Consider the following 20531-nt stretch of genomic DNA (forward strand, 5'->3'; position numbering starts at 1 on the left):
TCATGATTTACTGAGGTCAAATGGCCCAGGATATAAGTGGGGGTTAAAGCGTCTGGGAAGGGATCTCAAAACTGGATTATAGATGGCAGACAGTTGGTGCTCTTAGAACTGAAGAAGCTTCTCGAATGAGAGGTGAAACTTAAAGAAGTCCAGACCCTTTTCTTTCCAAGCTCCTTAGACATACTGACCATCTTAATATTAATGCAAACCTAGATCTCCCCAACAGCAGTATCTTTCCATTATCTAAATTCACCTACAGCATCAATTACAGCCTTGAGTCTTTTCGAGTATCATGCTACAAGCTTGGTACACCTGCTTTTGGGAGGTTTTTCCCATTCGTCTCCACAGAACCTCTCAAGCTCCACCATGTTGGATTGGAGAGTGTTAGTGCACAGCCATTTTCAGATTTCTCCAGAGTCAGGGTTCAAGTCTGAGCCCTGACTAAGGGCCTTCTACATCAGTTGCTTAACTGGCGGGGCTGTCAGCTGTAGAGAGAGTCCTAGTGGTTCCAATCTTCTTCCATTTACAGATGATGGAGGACGCTGTGCTCATTGCAACCTTCAGTGCTGCAGAAATTTTTCTGTACCCTTTCCAGAGCTGTGCCTCGGTACAATCCGGTTTCAGAGGTCTACAGACAATTCCTTAGACTTCATTCTTGGTTTGTGTTCTGCACTGTCAACTATGGGATCTTAAATAGACAGGTGTGTCCATGTCAGATTCCATACACATGTCCAATCAACTGAAATTACCACAGGTGGACTCGAGTCAAGTTGTAGAAACATCTGACAGATGAGTAGAAGTAGAACGCACAGGAGTTCAGTTTTCAGTTTCATTACAAAGGTTGTAAATTCATATATTTGTCATATTCTTGATTTTTAATAAATTTCAAGCAAACCTTTTTCACTTTGTCTATATGGGCAATTGTGTGTAAAAAGGATTTAATCCATTTTGGAATAAGGCTGTAACATAACAAAATGTGGAACATATGAAGCGCTGCAACTACGTTCTGGAGGCACTGTATATGATTAAAGTCTATTTGAAGGCATGAAGGAAAACTGTCAAAAATCTTAATAATATGTGGATTTATTGTTGCAACTCTTCAGTGTTTGTCCTAGGCAAAAATGATAGATTCTCACAAGCTGGTGACTCATTGAAGACATTTAAGTTAGGCGTTTTTATTATTGTTGGCTATCAGTGTACAACCACTAAATGTCTAGCTGTGCCATTGGGAATGTAAACAAATGATTATTATGAAACTGATCTAGCAATTCCATTTCCCGGTGCAGGCCTATTGTTACTGGATTCATTTATTTTTAAGTGCCTGTGTGGCAGAAGGAAAACAAGCAAACTCCTTATTTTGAATGCTGGGCTCCTCTAAGCGCCTGTTGCTTGTTTGGAACAAAGGTCTGTTGTCATATTGAGTGACTGGACAGTCTCCTCTCCTATAAAGCAAAGGGTTAACAATAAGAACAACACAAGAATAAGGGAATAATAAGCTTAAGGATCAATATAGTAATTACCTCCTCTAGATATTTCTTAGACCTAGAGACTCCAGGGGGGATACTAACGAGGGTTCAATACCACAGAGTGCAATCACGCGCGCGCGCGCACACACACACACACACACACACACACTATAGCACAGTGCATGATAATCAGTGATTATCAGGTATTAGATTATTGAATAAGGAATTGTTTTGCTGTGTGTACAGGGAGGCGAGCTCAGCTTCTATGGCAGAAAGGACTCAGTATCTGTGTCTGACACACTGTCTTAAGATAATGTGACCAAAACAAAATCTATGATGTTTATGAAATTCTTATAAAAGCAATATATATTTTTTTTAAATATCAGAATGATGATAGTTAACCTTTGATGTCCTTACTTTGAGAAGCTTTGTGTGAAATACATCAGCTGACCTGTTGTCAGTACTTGGAGTCCCTTAAACAGAAAAAGTTCACCCTAGGATATGTCATGTAAGTTGCACTTGTAGTGTACACACTTTGGCTGATGGTGAGATTAGTATTCATGTTGTGAGGACCGGGAGCGGTTGACCTTTTTGAGATGCTGAGCCGTTAGTTTTCCAGCTGGATTTTAAAGGGCCAGAATCTTGGTCAAGGAGAAATTTTGACCTGCAAACTGGGAGTAAAAAAGGTCAAAATTATTATGGGTCATTTTCAAGGATCAGTCAATGATCACATATTATGGCAGACATCAGGAAGGACTGCTTTTAACCAGAGAGAGATCTATCAGAGAGATCAATACATTCATTTACTGATCTGGTAATACTTTCACTTTTATCAGTCGTACATATGAACATAACAGCTTACTGACCTTTTCTTCTGCTTTCCGTCATTTGTCTCCATGTTAGTGATTTCTATTGTGTTTAATTTTGAATTTATTTTTTATGGTATGTTGTCTGTTTTAATGTATGTATTGGCTCTTTGTGATATTTGCAAAGTTTCTTTTTATTCTATATTTAGGTTGCCATTTTAAGACTGCCTAAGGAAACAGATGAACATTAGCCTGTGTGCTAAGGCTGGGTCATTTACTCAAATACAAAAATAAATGAAACTAATAAAGTGGAACAATTTCAATAAACAAACTAGTACAATCAAAAAAAGACTGAACAAGTCTGGCTTGTGTGGAAGGCCTGCCAGCATTTGAACAAACTACAAGACTTCTGGAATAATGTCCTTTGGACAGAGAAGACCAAGCTGGAAATGTTTACTATGATGCACAACACCATATTTAGTAAAAAAAAACAAGCTCGGCATATGAACACAATCACCTCATACCACCTCTGGAGCAAGGCGGTGGAGGGGTGATGATTTGGGCTTGTTTTACAGCTACACAAACAGCATACCTTGCAACCACTGTCATGATACGTTGTGTGGCAGGCAGGGGAAGGACCCAAGATGCAGATTCACAGACACGGGGATAAACTCAAAAAACACAGCTTTATTGCTGGCCACGGGAAGCAATACAAAATAAACTAAAACTGGGAAAACTAAAGCATGAACTGTACAAGGAACCGAACCACGGGGAGAATTACACACAACATGAGGGAGAACGCGACGCCGAACAGAGGGAGACTCAGACAGAAATACACAGAGGGTAAACGAGGAAAGTGGGCACACACGGGGAACACAGGTGATACTGATAATCATAACGAGACAGGGCGGGGTGAACTGAACATGACATGTACAGGCACAGAGGTTCAGACAGGAGGAGAGAGAGCACGGGGAAAACACAGACATAACGGGCTGGGGAAACATGAAACAACCACAAAGGGAGACGAGGGCTCATAAATACATAGAGGGCACACAGGGGGGAGAGAGAGCACGGGGAGAACTTAGACATAAAGGGCAGGGGAAACATGGAATAAAACATAAGGAGAGACGAGGGCTCACAGATACACAGAGGGGCACACAGGGGGTAAAAGCCACGAAGGGAAAACACTTAGGGAACGACACAACAGGGCAACTCAGAAAACATGGTCTAAATAAGGAATGAAATACAAAAATACAAGGAACTAAGAATATTGGGCCCACATGGCCCAGGACCATGACAACCACGAACTCTCTGTATACCAAAGTATTCTACAGGGTGGGCCATTTATGGATACACCATAATAAAATGGGAATAGTTGGTGATATTAAAGTCCTGTTTGTGGCACATTAGTATATGTGAGGGGGCAAACTCCTCAAGATGGGTGGTGACCATGGTGGCCATTTAGAAGTCGGCCATCTTGGATACAACTTTTGTTTTTTCAATAGGAAGAGCGCCATGTGACACATCAAACTTATTGGTAATGTCACAAGAAAAACAATGGTGTGCTTGGTTTCAACGTAACTTTATTCTTTCATGAGTTATTTACAAGTTTCTGACCACTTATTAAATGTGTTCAGTGTGCTGCCCATTGTGTTGGATTGTCAATGCAACCCTCTTCTCCCACTCTTCACATACTGATAGCAACACCGCAGGAGAAATGCCAGCTCAGGCATCCAGTATCCGTAGTTTCAGGTGCTGCACATCTCGTATCTTCACACCATAGACAATTGCCTTCAGATGACCCCAAAGATAAAAGTCTAAGGGGGTCAGATCGGGAGACTTTGGGGGCCATTCAACTGGCCCACGACGACCAATCCACTTTCCAGGAAACTGTTCATCTTGGAATGCTCGGACCAGGCACCCATAATGTGGTGGTGCACCATCTTGCTGGAAACACTCAGGGAACGCGCCAGCTTCAGTGCATAAAGAGGGAAACACATCATCATGTAGCAATTTCAAATATCCAGTGGCCTTGAGGTTTCCATTGATGAAGAATGGACCCACTATCGTTGTACCCCATATACCACACCAAACTATCACTTTTGTTGTTCCAACAGTCTTGGAGGGATCCATCCAATGTGGGTTAGTGTCCGACCAATAGCGGTGGTTTTGTTTGTTAACTTCACCATTCACATAAAAGTTTGCCTCATCACTGAACAAAATCTTCTGCGTGAACTGAGGGTCCTGTTCCAATTTTTGTTTTGCCCATTCTGCAAATTCTGTGCGCCGATCTGGGTCATCCTCGTTGAGATGCTGCAGTAGCTGGAGTTTGTAAGGGTGCCATTTGTGAGTAGCTAATATCCGCCGAAGGGATGTTCGACATATGTCACTCTCCAGTGACATGCGGCGAGTGCTACGCTGTGGGCTCTTGCTGAATGAAGCTAGGACAGCCACTGATGTTTCTTCATTAGTGACAGTTTTCTTGCGTCCACATTTTGGCAAATCCAACACTGAACCAGTTTCACGAAACTTAGCAAGCAGTTTGCTAACTGTAGCATGGGAGGTGGGTGGTCTCGTAGGGTGTCTTGCATTGAAATCTGCTGCAATGACCCGGTTACTGCGTTCACCAGATATCAACACAATTTCGATCCGCTCCTCACGTGTTAACCTCTTCGACATGTCAATGGCTGTGAACAAAGAGTAACTTGTAAATAACTCATGAAAGAATAAAGTTACGTTGAAACCAAGCACACCATTGTTTTTTCTTGTGACATTACCAATAAGTTTGATGTGTCACATGGCCCTCTTCCTATTGAAAAAACAAAAGTTGTATCCAAGATGGCCAACTTCTAAATGGTCACCATGGTCACCACCCATCTTGAGGAGTTTGCCCCCTCACATATACTAATGTGCCACAAACAGGACTTTAATATCACCAACCATTCCCATTTTATTACGGTGTATCGATATAATTGGCCCCCCCTATAGATTAAAAAGCAAGGCCAGCTATTCAAGAGATAAAGCAAAATCGGGTAACATACCCGGCAACTGTGACAAATCGTTGGTATGATATGCTTTGGGAGGCATGAGAGTGGTTTGGAATGAATCTATAAATGTGTTTTACGTGTGACATGAAAATCAACCTAACAAAGCATTATGTACGTTAAATCTGTTCACTTTCAGATCCTGAATCACTTTGGAAAACACTATGTGATAGTGTTAAGGCTAGGGTTAAGGTTTAGGGTTAGGGCTGGAATAGACGGCTGGAGCCTCTGCTCCAATTGTATGTTTTTATTGGATTCAATTGACAACCGAGAGAGTTTCACGACAATGCGGAAGGGTATCTTTCGCGTTACTAGGGGCGTGAAAAATTGTCAGTATGTTACGCGTTGGGAACGATAACGCTCTGGGCAGGAACTTAAGAGAGCTGCACGTAAACAAGTTTTTTGGAGGTGAGCTTCCCTCCCTCCAAGACATCTACAGGAAGCGGTGCCTGAGGAAAGCGGGGAGGATCATCAAGGACTCCAGTCAACCCAGCCATAAACTGTTCAGACTACTTCCATCAGGAAGGAGGTTCTGCAGCATCCGGTCCCGTACCAGCAGACTGAGAGACAGCTTTTTCCATCAGGCCATCAGACTGCTGAACACGTCATAGACACCTCAGCTTCACTACTGGAACTTCAACACACACACACACACACACACACACACACACACACACACACACACACACACACACACACACACACACACACACACACACACACACACACACGTAGAAAAATATTTAGTATACACATCCAGAAATGCATATACTATTATATATTGTACATATATTTATTAGTTTCAGATGTAGCCATTCTTGTATTTTGCTTGTTTACATTATTGTATTTTGCACAACTCTGTTGCTTGTGAAGCTCGCACACAAGAATTTCACTCACATGTGCTGTACCAATGTACCTGCACATGTGATGTGACAATAAAAGTGATTTGATTTGATTTGATTTGATTTGACAAGTGCCTGTGAATAGCAAGGAACTCGAACAACGCTCTAAATAAGAGTGGTTCAAAATTCTTCCACAACAATCTGAGAAACTAATAAAGTCAAACAGAAAACACATATTTCAAGTTGTTGTAGCTAAAGGTGGCTCTACAAGCTACTGCTTCATGGAGTGTAGTTAGTTTTTCACTCTGCTTTTATGTTTTGGCTTAATTTTTGTACTATTGTCATTTTTTTCAGTTCACTTTAGGTTTTTATACCTAATAAGGACTGGATCATTTTTTTTTATTATGTCTTAATACATAACAGCTTGGAATGAAAGAGGGTGTACATTTCCTTTCATGTATGTGGTAAGTATTTACCTAGATAAATAAATAAAACCATAAGAAGATAAATGCTTACCTACATTTTTAGTACATTAGCAATCAGATTCTTCTGCCACCACACAGCTAAAACTGTCACAGGCCTCTTCCTTAGACGTGTGTAAGCGCAACATGATTGGCTTTAATATAATTTCCATTTGGAACTTTATTGGATCTTTGAGGGCAATTCCGACCAAACACAAAGTTCACCAGAAACTTTAGTTTCTGTAATTAAAGATGTTAGGATTCATCCTCTGAGGACCATGAGTGTAGGTCCAAATTCTTTCATAGCCACGTAAATCATTTTTTTTCAACTGAAAACCAAAGATTTTCATCTCATAGCATGTCTACAGATAAATCCATCAAAGTCAGCAGGATTAATCCACTGCAGGACACCATGACATTTCTTCATAGCATTTCAAAAATGAGTTTAATGCATCTTATCATTTACATTATTTGTATGCTGCTTTGGACAAAAGCAACTACTAGTTAATGTAAAGGCCAGCGATCAAGTCTCACTTTTGGGACTTTGAGCCTTTGCCAAGGTGGGGGACTTGCTGATGGACAAGACAATAGACGCGACAAAAGATCCTAAAAGGCACTTCACCAGCGTGGCTAATAAAAAGCTGATAGAATTACATTATAGATTGACTCTGTCAAGTGGCTTAACCTGATTTTATTACCTGCCTCCAATAAAGTGTAACCCTTTCTTTACACATTTTTCACTGTCAAACGATTTCTATGTTCCAACTTCCCTGCTGACACAATCTATCTCTGAGTATAACCTTCCTCCTGACTCTTTTTTCTGTAATCCTCCAGTCTGCTAAAGGTGACGAGTGAGCTGTGTGGCTGTTCAAATAGTGCTGCTGGTCAGGAGGCCTGTGGAGGAGCCACGAGAGAAAGTTTTCTCCGGAGAACAGAGATCACTCACTCTGATAAATTGGGGTCGTGGCCGGCGCTAACAAACATCATTCATCAAGCACTCATAAAAGCTCGCCTTGGGAAGTGTTCACGGTGCACTCAGTGCTGTATTGCCAGTGGTTTCTTCCATTTTATGAATAATAAATGCATAACTGTATTGCTTATTATTAATGCATGTTGTGTTTAAACTTTTAGGTGCGCTTTACCAAGAACCTGGTCGTAATTGTGCCTTTAAAGATGTGTGCCCAGGCCAAACGTCATTACCGCCTAATGAGTACAAGCAGTGCTGGATCAATACCAATGGGTACACAATTAAGCAAGCACACAGTTAAGTTATCAATCCAAACAAGGTCTGCTGACAGATGCTGGAAGTTGCTGCGCTCCCAATTGTTCTCTCTTTGTTATCCCCCTCCGCCCCGTGCACACATGAAGGTGTTTTTTAGGTCGTGTGTGTGCATGTGATACTTAGTCTTCATGCCTTCCCAATGAGCTGTGCGTAAATAGCCCAGGGGATTAATATCTGCCGCTGCCGCATGCAAGCGCTAGCTGCAACAGATTCTATGAAAAAGAAATTGGTCCTCCTCATTAATTTGCACTTTCTGTCAGATCGATGATTATGCACTGTAATGAAAATAAAGTATGCTGCTGGAAGTAGTGAATAACGTTTTGAAGTGTGTGTTTGTGTGTGTTTGTGTGTGCTGGTATGCGCGGGAGACTTTTTTGTGGTTCACTAAAAAAACAAAAGAAGAAAAAAATCGGTGAAAGCAGAAACAGCTTTGTAATTTAGATACATTAAGGATGCTTTAGCTCATGCTAATGCATCTCCTCACTTTCTTTACTTGTGTCTCTTACTCACAGTTTAGCTCCTCCCCCTGAGGATGTGAGAGGACAAAAGGTGGTGGAGCTGCCAAACGAGAAGTCCCGAGCTTTTGGCCTGTATTTACTTGGTATCAATACCAAAATCTGCAATATGGCACAGCACTAGAAAATGGATATGAAGGCTTGTGATTAACCAGACCAGTTGGTATCCTCAGTCTAGTGACCACATTGGTTACTTTATCCCCCTTTTGAATGGATTTCATGTTCTATTCATTATGGCTTGAACTCCACTGCAGGGCAACCTGCCACTGCATGTGGCGAATAAAATTTGAACTTGAAAGTGAAGACTGAGCCCAGAAGGTCATCAGGGAAGTGCATACTGAAGCCATGTGCCTGTTTCCCTACAGAGTTCTTCTTTAGCCAGATGCGTTGCCCCCTTGTTCGATGTGTTAACAGCCAATCAGTGGCAGTGGTGCTTCTGACGAGCCTGAAAATAATTTGAAACAATTTTGTATCATTTAATTTCAGTTTTTTTTTCTTAGATTAGAATAAAAATTTTATATTAGAATTTTTTTTTTGGTATATTGAAATTGCTAGCATTTCAATATTAATATCTCAATGACTATTAAGGATAAAAGCCTGAAATTTTCACTGGTCTTTCTTGCCATCAAAATGAATCAGGGTCAGTAATTTGGGATAGAATATGAAAATAAAGTCCTGCACTCCTGCAAAGTCCCATATTTTAGCACACACTAATAAAAAAAATCTTGCAAAACACAATTGGTGACCAATTAGTTAATGATGTATAGTTGAATTACACAATACTGAAAAATACAAGTGTGTAGAATCGTTTTTAATGTGAATCACTGGGCCATAAAAATGAAAAAATAAAGTGCCAAAGTTTGTATACATAGTACTTTATATAATGATACATTTCAATAAAATCTGGTGATTCATTTCTGAATTAGCGTTTTTTTTTGTTGAGGATTTCTTTGGCTACTTTTCTACTTGACTTACTGCTACTGATATCTAATGTGTTTCTAATGGGATTGATTCCACCGAAGAGGTGACACATTTACTTTGTATTATTTTGAGTCAGAAACATTATAATAAAGACTTTGATTGCATTTTACCATGTACAGTAACTGTCACAACAACTGTCACATTAGAAGATGTGGCATTTACTCACCTGATGATAAAGACTTGTGCATTCCAGAAATCTCCTATTTCTGCATCTTCTCCGGGTCCATTCAGGGAACTGGGAGTTCTTTTGTGAAGGTGGAAGAGATCATTTTAGGTCTCTGGATGAGAGAAGATACAAAGAAGCGTAAGTCAGTGCAGAGTAGACAGAGTGCAGATGATGAAGATAAATGTTTTAGCTGTGAGGCATCATCACCAAACCACCTTAGAAGTTTATCTACATTACAAATTCTTCAGAATGCAATTTTTCTGAAATGTTGTGACCAAAAATCTGATTTCTGAAGATTCTAAACTCTTGTTTTACACAGGGTTTGGGGGATTTTTATCACTTCATAACTGAGAAAATACTTGAAACAGTCCCAATTCTAGTCCCTGGTTTTAGGATTCAAATACTCACACTAAACATTTATTTTAGCTTTACAAGTGTTCTTAAATTTTACTGATGCACTTTAAAAAGGGAACAAAACTGGAGTGTAAAACTCTGAGCGCTGCATCACGGTCTAATACCCGGTGTATTTCTGTAGTTATGTGAAAGACAGACGGCCCGGGGAAACGTCTTCCTCTAGTGGCCATCAGCACACACTGGTCAGCAGATGCCAAAATATATGAAGACATCATCTCATGAATAATCTATTAATATTAATTTATGCTTCCTTTTTGTAGACAAAAGATGGAATCCTGGATGTCTTTGTCTTGTTTTAAAAGATGTGCTGCCTGATAGCTGAGTCTGCTCATTCTCTGCAAACAGCTGCTTCCAGACCAAGTTTGCAGGGATTCGTGTGGACCCTGAGTTGGGTCTAGAGTCCCAGTTCTGGGATAGTTTTAACTAGGATACATAAAACTTTTACTCAAGGGACCTTTTGTTCAAGAAAGGGGTTGTTATTGTGCAAAATGACAGATTTCATACAGTTATGCAACTCTTAACGAAATAAATAAATAAATAAAAATGGTGTGTGTGTGCATATGAGGTTTTGAGGCTTCTTGAAAAACAGTGTGACTTTTTTCCACCACTGAAAAAACAAAATTGCCTATAAAAAACATTTTTAAGCAACTGATTTAAAAAACAAATAAACAAAACAAAAATGAAGTAGGTGTGGCAAATATGATTAAACATTTCAAAATATCAGTAATATAGAATAAAAAAAATGTGTTTTTTTCTTTTAATTTTTCAATTTCTTTTAATTTGTCAGAAGGCTCAACAAGCACTCCAATTTTCAATGTATAAAGAGAATTTTTCAGCATTTATTTTGGTTTCCAGGTAACATTTTAATGAAATTTTAAAGTGACTCATCAGGTCTGTGTGTCTGTCTGACCATCCATGCCTTCACAGTCAGGTAACATTGCACCGTGGTAACTTTTTTCATTAAAAATCCCCCCATAATAAAGCCCACCACCAATCGCAAGGCAGATGCCATCACTCCCTCGCTTCTCATTGGCTCGCGTTCGATATTAAGAATCCAGCTGTTTCGCCCCGCCCCCTCCCAGCACTTGTTAATCGACTTCCTGCTCGACCAGTGGGGGCGGGCACCTCCGAGTCAAGCCCCGCAGCGATTGGCTTAGAGTGGCGCTCTTTGGGGCGGGCAGTGAGAAGTTAGGATTCCCACCCCCCCACACCACCACCCTCCCTCCTCCACCCTCTACTCCCCCCACCACCCCCCATCCAGCTGTGTGAACCTCGCTGATGGATGGAGTACAGTGAGAAAGGAGAGAGAGAGACGAGAGCAAGGAGCGGGAGCAGCCCGGTGCTTTTCATCATGCGCGCAACAGTGGAGGAAGGAGGTGTTTGTGATATTTAGGAAATATTAAAAAAGAAACAAGGCTGGACGGCTGTCTGCGCTCGGGATGCGCAGTGGCAGCAGCAGCAGCATCTCCATGGATGTGCTGAAACTCCGGAGCGGGATCTGCGTTTGAAAGAAAGCCGCCTGTGGATGAAAGTGCCGGGATCGTTCATTTAAAGGAGGGGAAAAGCAAAGCTCGGTGGAGGATTTTCTCCCTTTTTAGGGGTTTGCCCATCAGCGCTGTGGAGGAGGAGGGGGAGGAGGAGGGGAGCGGAGAGAAGTTTGTGCGCGGCGTCAGTAAATTTCACACAAACAGAGACAAAAAAGAAAAGAAAGAAGGCTGAGAACTGAAAAGTAGGGAAAAGTCTCCCTGTCTCCCTCCCAATCTTTACGATTTAGGATTATGATGCGTGCCTGAGGACCCCGGAGAGGCTTCTTGGACACCGGAGACTCGACCCAGGGGGGCGCAGCGTGTCTCAGACGGACCCCGAGCTGCAGAAGGAGCACTGCAGCGCACCAGCAGCTGGAAACTATACGCTCCACAAACCTACAAGAACATCTCTCGTCTGCTCCATCCCTCGCGTTTCTTCTCTCTTGCTTTCTTTCCGTCAGACCGGCGTGGACTTTACAGCCACGGCACACACAAACACGCAAAAAGAAGAAGAGAGAAACTGATCATGCGATGACTGAGCGCGCTTTGGGAACATCTACCCGAGTCCATTACAGGTAACGAATGGAAGGGAAAGATGCTCCTCTCGCTCTCCGAGAGCTAGCAGGAGCTCGGGGGAGTGGGAAGTGTTGCTGTCGGTAGATCGGTGATGCTGCCGAAGTTTGGAAGCCAATAATAGCAAGCAAGCGCTGTCGTTGCAAGATTTTTTTCTTTTCTTTTCTTTCTTTTTTTCTTTTTCTTTCTTTTTTTTGATTTGAAGGAATGTGAGCCCCGCACATTAGGAGCTCTGATCTATTCGTCTCCCCTCCAGCTTTGAACAGTAGATATTCACTTATCCGAGTTTAATCCATGTAAAATGAAGCGGCTTCTGTGATGATATTCCAATACAACGATCATATCTGAGCAGTCATTTCGATAATATTTGGCCATATTTCCTCAAATAACCCCCCCAACACCACCTAGCTGTTCCATACTGTTGCTCGCCTTTCATTGTGCATTTAATTGTGCGCCTATGAGCAGCGAGGTGTTTTTCACTGTAGCCAAAAGTTGGTACCTTTATTTTTATTTTTTTAATCAGCTATTTTTTTTAAATATCTATTTTGCCGATTTCTGTTCTCTCTGCGCGCTCTCCACTGACTAATGGATCCTAATCATATGTCTGTGATCGACCCCGTTGCTTGCAGGAGGTGAATGATGGCCGAGGATGGGGGAAATCTCTCCGGGGTCCCCGACGCCGGGGCCTCGGAGGGTCGCTCCTCTCTGCCGAGGACTTTCATCCGGCTCAACGACCTGTCCGGGCTCGGGACGGGAGGCGGGGAGAGCGGCGAGATATCTGCGGTGGAGCCGGCGTCCCCGGCACCGGATGGGATCTCTGCAGCCGGGGAGGAAATGTCGGCGAACGGCGGGGATAGCCTGCCCTACCCCACCCTGGCCCCCGTGGTCTTCTTCTACCTGAAACAAACCACCCGGCCCCGGAGCTGGTGCCTCAAAATGGTCTGCAACCCATATCCTTTTCTTTTTCTTTTAACTCAACGCGTTTGGAGTCTGCATATGCGCGCATTCACCTGTGGCAGGTAAGAAACACCTGCTTTGCTGTGCACCTCACAAGGGTTTATCCAGTGACCACAAGGCTGCTAGAGTCAGGACAGGCCTGCTCAGACAGATCACACAGATCAGTGTGTGTGTGTGTGTGTGTGTGTGTGCAGGCTGATGTATGGAGTGAGCAAGCGTCATGGCCTGATTTGCACACACACACACACACACACACACACACACACACACACACACACACACACACACACACACACACAAAACAAAACAAAGCGTCACATTTATTTTTGTGACTCAGATGTGTGTGTGTGGGTCCCAGTGGAACCACATCCTCTCACACCTGACTGGACGTGTGTGTGTTCCCACATCATGCTCTGATTCCTCCGAGTTGGGTGTTATTCTTTGATTGATTATTAAGAACACACACAAGTTGGTTGTTAATAATCCATTTCTTATGGGTGGGGTTAGAGGATGGAGTCTGGAAGTTGTAATGTGTTTATTGATACACAGACACACCTGGAGTGGGTGTTTATTGAGCGGTGGCCCCGTCCTTGGGGTGGATAGCGGTGGAGGGGTGGAGTCGGTTCATGTCACACAGCCTTATTGAACCCTTCCTGCCACTGAAGGGTTTTATTGATTCATAAATGGACAGGACCTGCACCGATTCCGTTCTCCTGCTAGCAAGGAGGCAGGAGGAGGAAGAGAAAGGAGGCTCTTTTCTGTCTCCCACTGTCTGTCTGTCTCGCTTAGAGTTTAGGTAACGTGTGTGTGTGTGTATGTCTATATGTGTGAGTGGGCTATGGGAATAAATGTTTCCCTGGCCGCTCTGCTCAGGGGGTTTCAGACCGCCTTTGCTGTTTCTTTTAGGTGTCATGTTCCTTCCATCCTCCCTCCCATCCATCCATCTCTTCAGCCTTGTCTGTTGCATTTCATCCCAACCCCCCTTCCTAATTTGTCACTGTTTTAATTGAGACGCAGTGGCAGCCTGTCCTCCTCCTCTCCCAGGAACGCTGGCCCGCGATGCTGCTGCTCGCACTTGTTTGTACTCTTTTATCCCCTCCTCCCCTTCATGTTTCCTTCTCTCGCTTTTCTTTCATCTTTCTTTTCCTTTTTCCTTTTCTTTTTTGTGTGTGTCTCCATCTCCCAGAGATCACAGCTAATTTCCATGCCTGTAAATGTCAAATCTTTTAAAAAGGGCTTACAAATAGACTTCTTTAGCAGCAGGGGCACAAGAGTCCTCAGTGACTCCACAGGGAGCAGTGGAGATCCTTGATACTGTTATCCAAGTCATGGGTTCTCAAACATTTACTTTTCGTGGACCTCCCAGTGAGACCTCCACATTAAAGCAGCACATTCCTATTTGATAGGAAAAAAGGATCCAAAAACCCACCTTCTTTGGATTTTTATCTGACGTTGATGTCATATAGTTGGGAGAAATTAAAGTTTGAGCAACATTATTCTATACTTCTCTGTTTTGTAATTGTGAGGTTCCAAGAAATTCCAGTTGGGATTTTCATTTGTTTCTCCTTTTATTGTTATTTACAGCCTCTTTGTGTTACAGAAACCATTTAAGATGTTTTGGTGAATTAAATCTCAATATTTCCTTGGTGTATTAATGTACTTAGCACTAATAATTCAGTATGTTTGTCTGTGAGCTGGAGTTTATGGATACAGCTTGCTAATCAAGTTTGGTATCATTAGCTCAGAGTCTATGGTGAAGATATGTTTGGCTGCTTTGTCTGAAACAGACAAAGTAACCAGTCACCAAAATAACCAGATCAACCAGGACCACCGTAGTCCTAAGAAGACTGCGATAATTTCTTTACGAAATTATCTTTGACAGCTGCAACACAGATCAGTAACAATGGATATGACAGTCATAAAGTATTAGGAAGAGCTGGGCTGGAGGTGGGTTGCAAAGTGGCTTGCAGATGTGCAGCTAATGTGGCCAGGTTAAAGCAGCTTACATAGCAAGTGTTGAGGTTGACTTGGTGGCCTGTAGTGCTGTGTGCTGCTGCATATTTTGGTACTGATCCGATACCACGTAAATAGTCACCAGTACCGATGCTTTTAACCGAAAAAGGTATATGAAGAGCAGAGCAGTGTGTCATGGTTTTTGAGATGAATTATCATCAATTTGCAAATTCTGAACACATTATCTGAATCAATGTTATATTTAGTTACACAACAAAACACACCTTTCAGCTTTTTAAATTTGGAAACTGGGTTCTTTTGGAGACCTGGAATGTAAATGCACCTGTCTCTAAAACACTTTGGGACAACTTCAGTTTTAAATGTGTTATATAAATAAAAAAAACTTAAGTGAATTTCCCCCCAAAAAAACCTGAATTCATAAGATAGAAACAAAGTATCGATCAGTTACCAACACCTGCACTGGGATCGATACTATCGAATGCAATACTTAATTTATCGAAGCAATCAAAACAAAACAAACTAATTTTATTCAGTAAAGTGTCACACTGTGGTTTAGGGTTACGGTATTAAAATACTGTCATTTTAACTGATTTAAAAAAGAAAAAAAGTTCATCCTGATGGCGACTGGCTCTTTTCGAACCGGTGAGGTCTGTGGTTTGATGGATCTGTTTTGCAGTATGGATTTTAAAGTGTTGAAAGAACTGCTGGGTGATTTGCAGTGATGTTTGACTGCTCCCCTGTACGGGTGTGCACAGGCATCCCTCAGGCCCCAAAGATTGTATTTAGGTGTTCTCAGGCTTCCCGTTTGCCCTTTAATGTGTATTTGTACCGATTTAGGAAAAGGTCACTGCTTTTGTAATGCAGTGTAACATTACTGCGATCGATCCATCTCCCCCTGCGCGTGTGTTTGTGTGCACTGCAGTGTGTGAATCAGTGCGTACCCTGGTGCTTTGCATGGAGGCAAGCAGATGTAACTTTGGCCATATTTTTAACTCTTCCTCTGTTGATCTGCGGTCCTCCTCTGCAGCAGCCTCTCCACACCGGGGTCTCGCTTTCTTTCTTTCTGTGCTCTTGGTTCGAGAATTAATCCTGCAGTAGTCTCTCTCCGTCTCTATCCTGCTATAAATACATCCACAGCACACCACCAGCAGCGGCAGCAGCAGCAGCAGCAGCAGCAGCAGCAGCAGCAGCCAACTCGGATGCACCAAGACTGCTTCCTCTGTCTGACGCTGTAGACCAACAACACAGGAAAGCCTGACTGATCTCAGGGCCAGAATCTATTCTAAACACACATATCCTCACTAAGCCCCCGGCCTCAGGTGGCCCGCGGCCATTTTCAACAGTCTGAGGGGTAATTAGGACCCCTGGATGCTCGCTGAGGTATTTAAGGTCTAATTGAAGACCCCTGGGGTGCACGCTCTGAGTGATGTTTTGCTTGCCTGTGTGAAATTCCCTCTGCAGGTTTTGCTAATGATTCCTGCAGAATCTGCGTATGATAAAGAGTGAGAGCTTTTGTATGTGTGTGTGTATGTTTGACAGAGAGAGAGCGAGATTGTGTAAGCAGTGCACATACGCAGACACACATACACACACACACACACACATTTCCCCAGGACTCCCGTAGGTGTCTCCTCTCTGGCGGGGAGCTGGATGTTGTGCCAAGATGCAGGAGGAGGAGGGGAGAGTTTGGGAACTGGTCCAGTGCTCTCTATCCTTTGCTCGCACTGATTTAAGCAGAGGATTACACAGCCCAGAACAGTGAGGGAGGACACCTGGCCAAGGCTAGGTGTTTGTCATCACATTGAAACGGCATCACTAGCAGCCTGATAAACCACTTGCGCTTCAAAGGAGTGGAAGGATTTGGACAAAGCATGCTACCAATTTCATGTTTCTCTTCCAATTTCACTCTCCACATTTGTTGCCTGTCTTACGTGATGCGTCTGTCTAATAATGGAAGCCGAAGCGCACACTTACTTAATCAGCAGAAAATGTCTCCCGCCCTCCCCTCCCCTCTCGCAGACCCCCCTTGCTTCTCCTTTTTTTTTTCTCCCCTCCTCTCTGCAGCTAAAAGTCTCACGCTGGCTGGAGGAGCGAGGAGGGGTGTATGCCATCTTCTCCAAAACCGGCAAAAAAAAAAAAGAAGAAGAAAAAAAAAAGAGAGAGCGCGAGGTGGAGGGAGGCTAAGCTGAAGAGCCGTGTGCGATTTCAGAGAGCATTTTTTAAGAGGTGAAAAAGTTGGCCTGCTCCCGCCAGAAACACAGCTTTCATATTTTCTCCCTCTGCTCCTACACCCAAACCTACCATCTCTTAAGTTGCTTGGAGGATTTTCCAACTTCTGGCAGTTTGATGCTCTTTGTGAATCCCATCAGAACTTCTTTCATAGGCGTGTTAGGTTGCTGTGTCGACACTTGGAACATACATTTGTGTGTAAAGAATCTGAATATGTGCTGTCTCTCACTGGACCCTTCTTACATACTCACTCATCGTGTTTAATGAAGTATTTACTCAGCAGTGCAAAAACTTCTTATTGTGTTGTGCAGGGATCTTTAGTCTGTGAGTCATGTATCTCGGGGACCATGTGATGTAACTTGCATGTATTTTGCATGTGAATTGTTCACTGCAAGGGATGTGTGTGTTTGTCAGAGTGTGTATTTGTATGCATATTCAAAGCTGCACACGTGATCGTATTAGCGTGTGTTTGAAGCTTAAACGTAGCTTAAAAGTTTGTATGTAGAATGCAGCTCGCTAATGGACAGATCCACAGTGGATTTGTAGCACGTACATAGCAGCCTGGTTAGCTCAGTCAGTAGAGCACGACACTCTTAAGGGACTTTAAGTCCAAAGAGTTCTAGGGCCTCCAGAGGGTAATCGCCTACTTGGGAGCTCCCCAGAAAATGACTTACCTTCAGGGTATGGCTAGAACTCACCAGAGAGTCCCCCATATGATATTATTATGATACTTCACCGACAATAAGATAAGATAAGATAAGATAACCTTTATTAGTCCCACACGTGGGAAATTTGTTTTGTCACAGCAGGAAGTGGACAGTGCAAAAGTTATGAGGCAAAAATTAGGATACAATAAGAATAAATACAGTACACAACTGTACAGAATAGAATAAAATAAAATACTATATACAGTAGAATAAAATAAAATAAATATACAATAAGATAAAAATAGAATACAAATACAAATACTATATACAACTGAGTAAAAATACAACGATGACAGAAAGGATTATTGCACTTAGTATTATTGCACATGTGTGGATGTGTGTGTTTGATCAGTTAAAGTCTTTATTGTGGAGTCTGACAGCAGTGGGGAGGAAAGACCTGCGAAATCTCTCCGTCCCACACCGTGGGTGCCGCAGTCTCCCACTGAAGGAGCTGCTCAGTGCTGTCACAGTCTGCTGCATGGGGTGGGAGATGTTGTCCAACAGTGATGACAGCTTAGCCACCATTCTCCTGTCACTCACCACCTCCACTGGGTCCAGAGGACATCCTAGAACAGAGCTGGCCCTATGATATTATAGCCATTTTTATGCCGAGCAACCTTCCCATTCTATAGTAGCTTAACCAGAATACAAACAGCTGGCAGCAAGTTGAGTCCTCGTACTCGTGTTCATCGACAAATACTCATGTCAGCAGTCTGCCTGCATTTATAAACCACACAGCAATTATCTGCAAACCTTTGACAGTCTCTGAAACTGACTGCAGTAAGTCCAAGTCAGACTGTTTGTAGAAAGGTTGCCTCTTATTAGGTGATGCATGTAATCACCTTGAAATCTACAGTGGTTTATTAGGAGGTAGCTTTGTCAAGCTAAGCGTGTCCAGTTTTGAGTCGATTTAATCTAAGTTCGCCTGGAAAATGTTGTTTTTTAAATGTATTTAATAATATTATTATTGACATTTGGTTTCTCTGTATCAATACAATATCACCACACAATGTTAAAATACTCCAGCCCGACTTCAGGAGCTGGTTTCTGTTTGCATTTGTACCAGTACGAACAGGAACACTAATGTGACACATTAGCAAGCTGGTGAGCAGCAACAGCTTATAACCTCAACAAGAACACAGGATTTTGTGATCAGTAATGAGAGTTCTGTGTTTGCTGAGTGTTTTGTGATTAAACTTATATTAACTATGAGCACAGAAGCCCACATAAATACCTTTCAAACCCTGTGTTTGTGAGGTGTAGCCAATCAAAAGAAAGCTGGGTTAAACGGAAGACTTGGGGAGGCAAAATGGCTTGTTTCAAACAGCGGGTGCTTAGCTTAAAATAAATAAGGATTATTTTGAACTGAAAGTCATGCAAAGCTCCTTAAGTTCAATCGAACATTAGAATTAGAGTTTTATTGTCACGGCGAGTGAGATGAGCCGTGTGGAAAGATTAAAGGGGTGGCTGTAGCTCAGGTGGCAGAGCAGGTCAGCCACTAATCAGAAGGTCGGTGGTTCGATCCCAGGCTGCCTCCTGGCTGCATGCCAAATATCCTTGGGCAAGATACTAACCCCGTGTTTGCCTACTGGTGGTGGTCAGAGGGCCCGGTGGCGCCAGTGTCCGGCAGCCTCGCCTCTGTTAGTGCGCCCCAGGGCAGCTGTGGCTACAACGTAGCTTGCCATCGCCAGTGTGTGAATGTGTGTGTGAATGGGTGAATGACTGAATGTAGTGTGAAGCGCTTTGGGGTCCTTAGGGACTAGAAAAGCGCTATACAAATGCAGGCCATTTACCATTTACCATTAAAGGAGGATCCAGTCACAGGCACTCGTGAAGGTGAGGTGGTTTATTGAACACAAAATGCAAATGGAGAAACGGCAAACGGGACTGAAAACTATTTAAATTGAGAACAACTAAACTACTGAACACAAACCAGGACCTGAACACGACGGAGGTAAATGACGACGGACAGCAGGGGAGAACACACAGATGAAGCATGGTGGATACACAGACAGACCAGCAACTACAATGACAGAAGACACGACTTAAATACACTCAGAGAAACACAGGGAGATTACACACAGGTGGGGGACACAGCTGGGAGTAATTAACGAGACGAGACAAGGGAGGTAACTGAACACACTCACATGAGACGCAGACCTTCACAATAAAACAGGAAACAAGAAATCACTACACAAAGACGCAGACTCGACACTGCGAGACAGACAGAATATAACACATGGAACCTGAACTAAACTAAACGTGAGACACAACCGAAGAACAAATCCTTAAACACGAATAAACAGAAACATAGAATTCAAATAATAACCAACAAATCACAAAGGTAACAAAACAATCATACGAGAATAAACCAAAACATAATAAACTCAGAATGCTGGGTCGAACCGACCCAGAACCGTGACATTTATGAAACAGCTGCCACCTTAAATTAATGCCACGTAACAAGATGCTCAGCTCAGTCCAACAATAATCTTTCTAATCCTAGATTAGAATTTCCTGATTAGTCTAATTAGAATTTAAAGCTGCATTAATTGATTTTTGGCCACTTGGGGCAGCAGTGCAAGCGA

At 42.7% G+C, this 20531-nt stretch overlaps 1 protein-coding gene across 10 annotated transcripts in view; it reads left to right on the plus strand.

The window, feature by feature from the left end:
- The first annotated feature begins 11257 nt into the window (after positions 1-11257).
- The window catches only part of cacna1g (calcium channel, voltage-dependent, T type, alpha 1G subunit), a 332915-nt gene continuing 323641 nt past the window's right edge, over positions 11258-20531 (plus strand). For all 10 annotated transcript variants that reach the window (XM_080872626.1, XM_080872635.1, XM_080872629.1 and 7 more), the window contains exons 1-2: positions 11258-12078; positions 12706-13025. In XM_080872626.1, the coding sequence (XP_080728752.1) occupies positions 12713-13025 (313 nt within the window). In that variant the 5' untranslated portion in view covers positions 11258-12078; positions 12706-12712. The remainder of the gene's footprint in view (positions 12079-12705; positions 13026-20531) is intronic.

This window comes from Rhamphochromis sp. 'chilingali' (genome assembly GCF_963969265.1).
Source record: "Rhamphochromis sp. 'chilingali' genome assembly, chromosome: 22".
Classification (NCBI taxonomy): Eukaryota; Metazoa; Chordata; class Actinopteri; order Cichliformes; family Cichlidae; genus Rhamphochromis; species Rhamphochromis sp. 'chilingali'.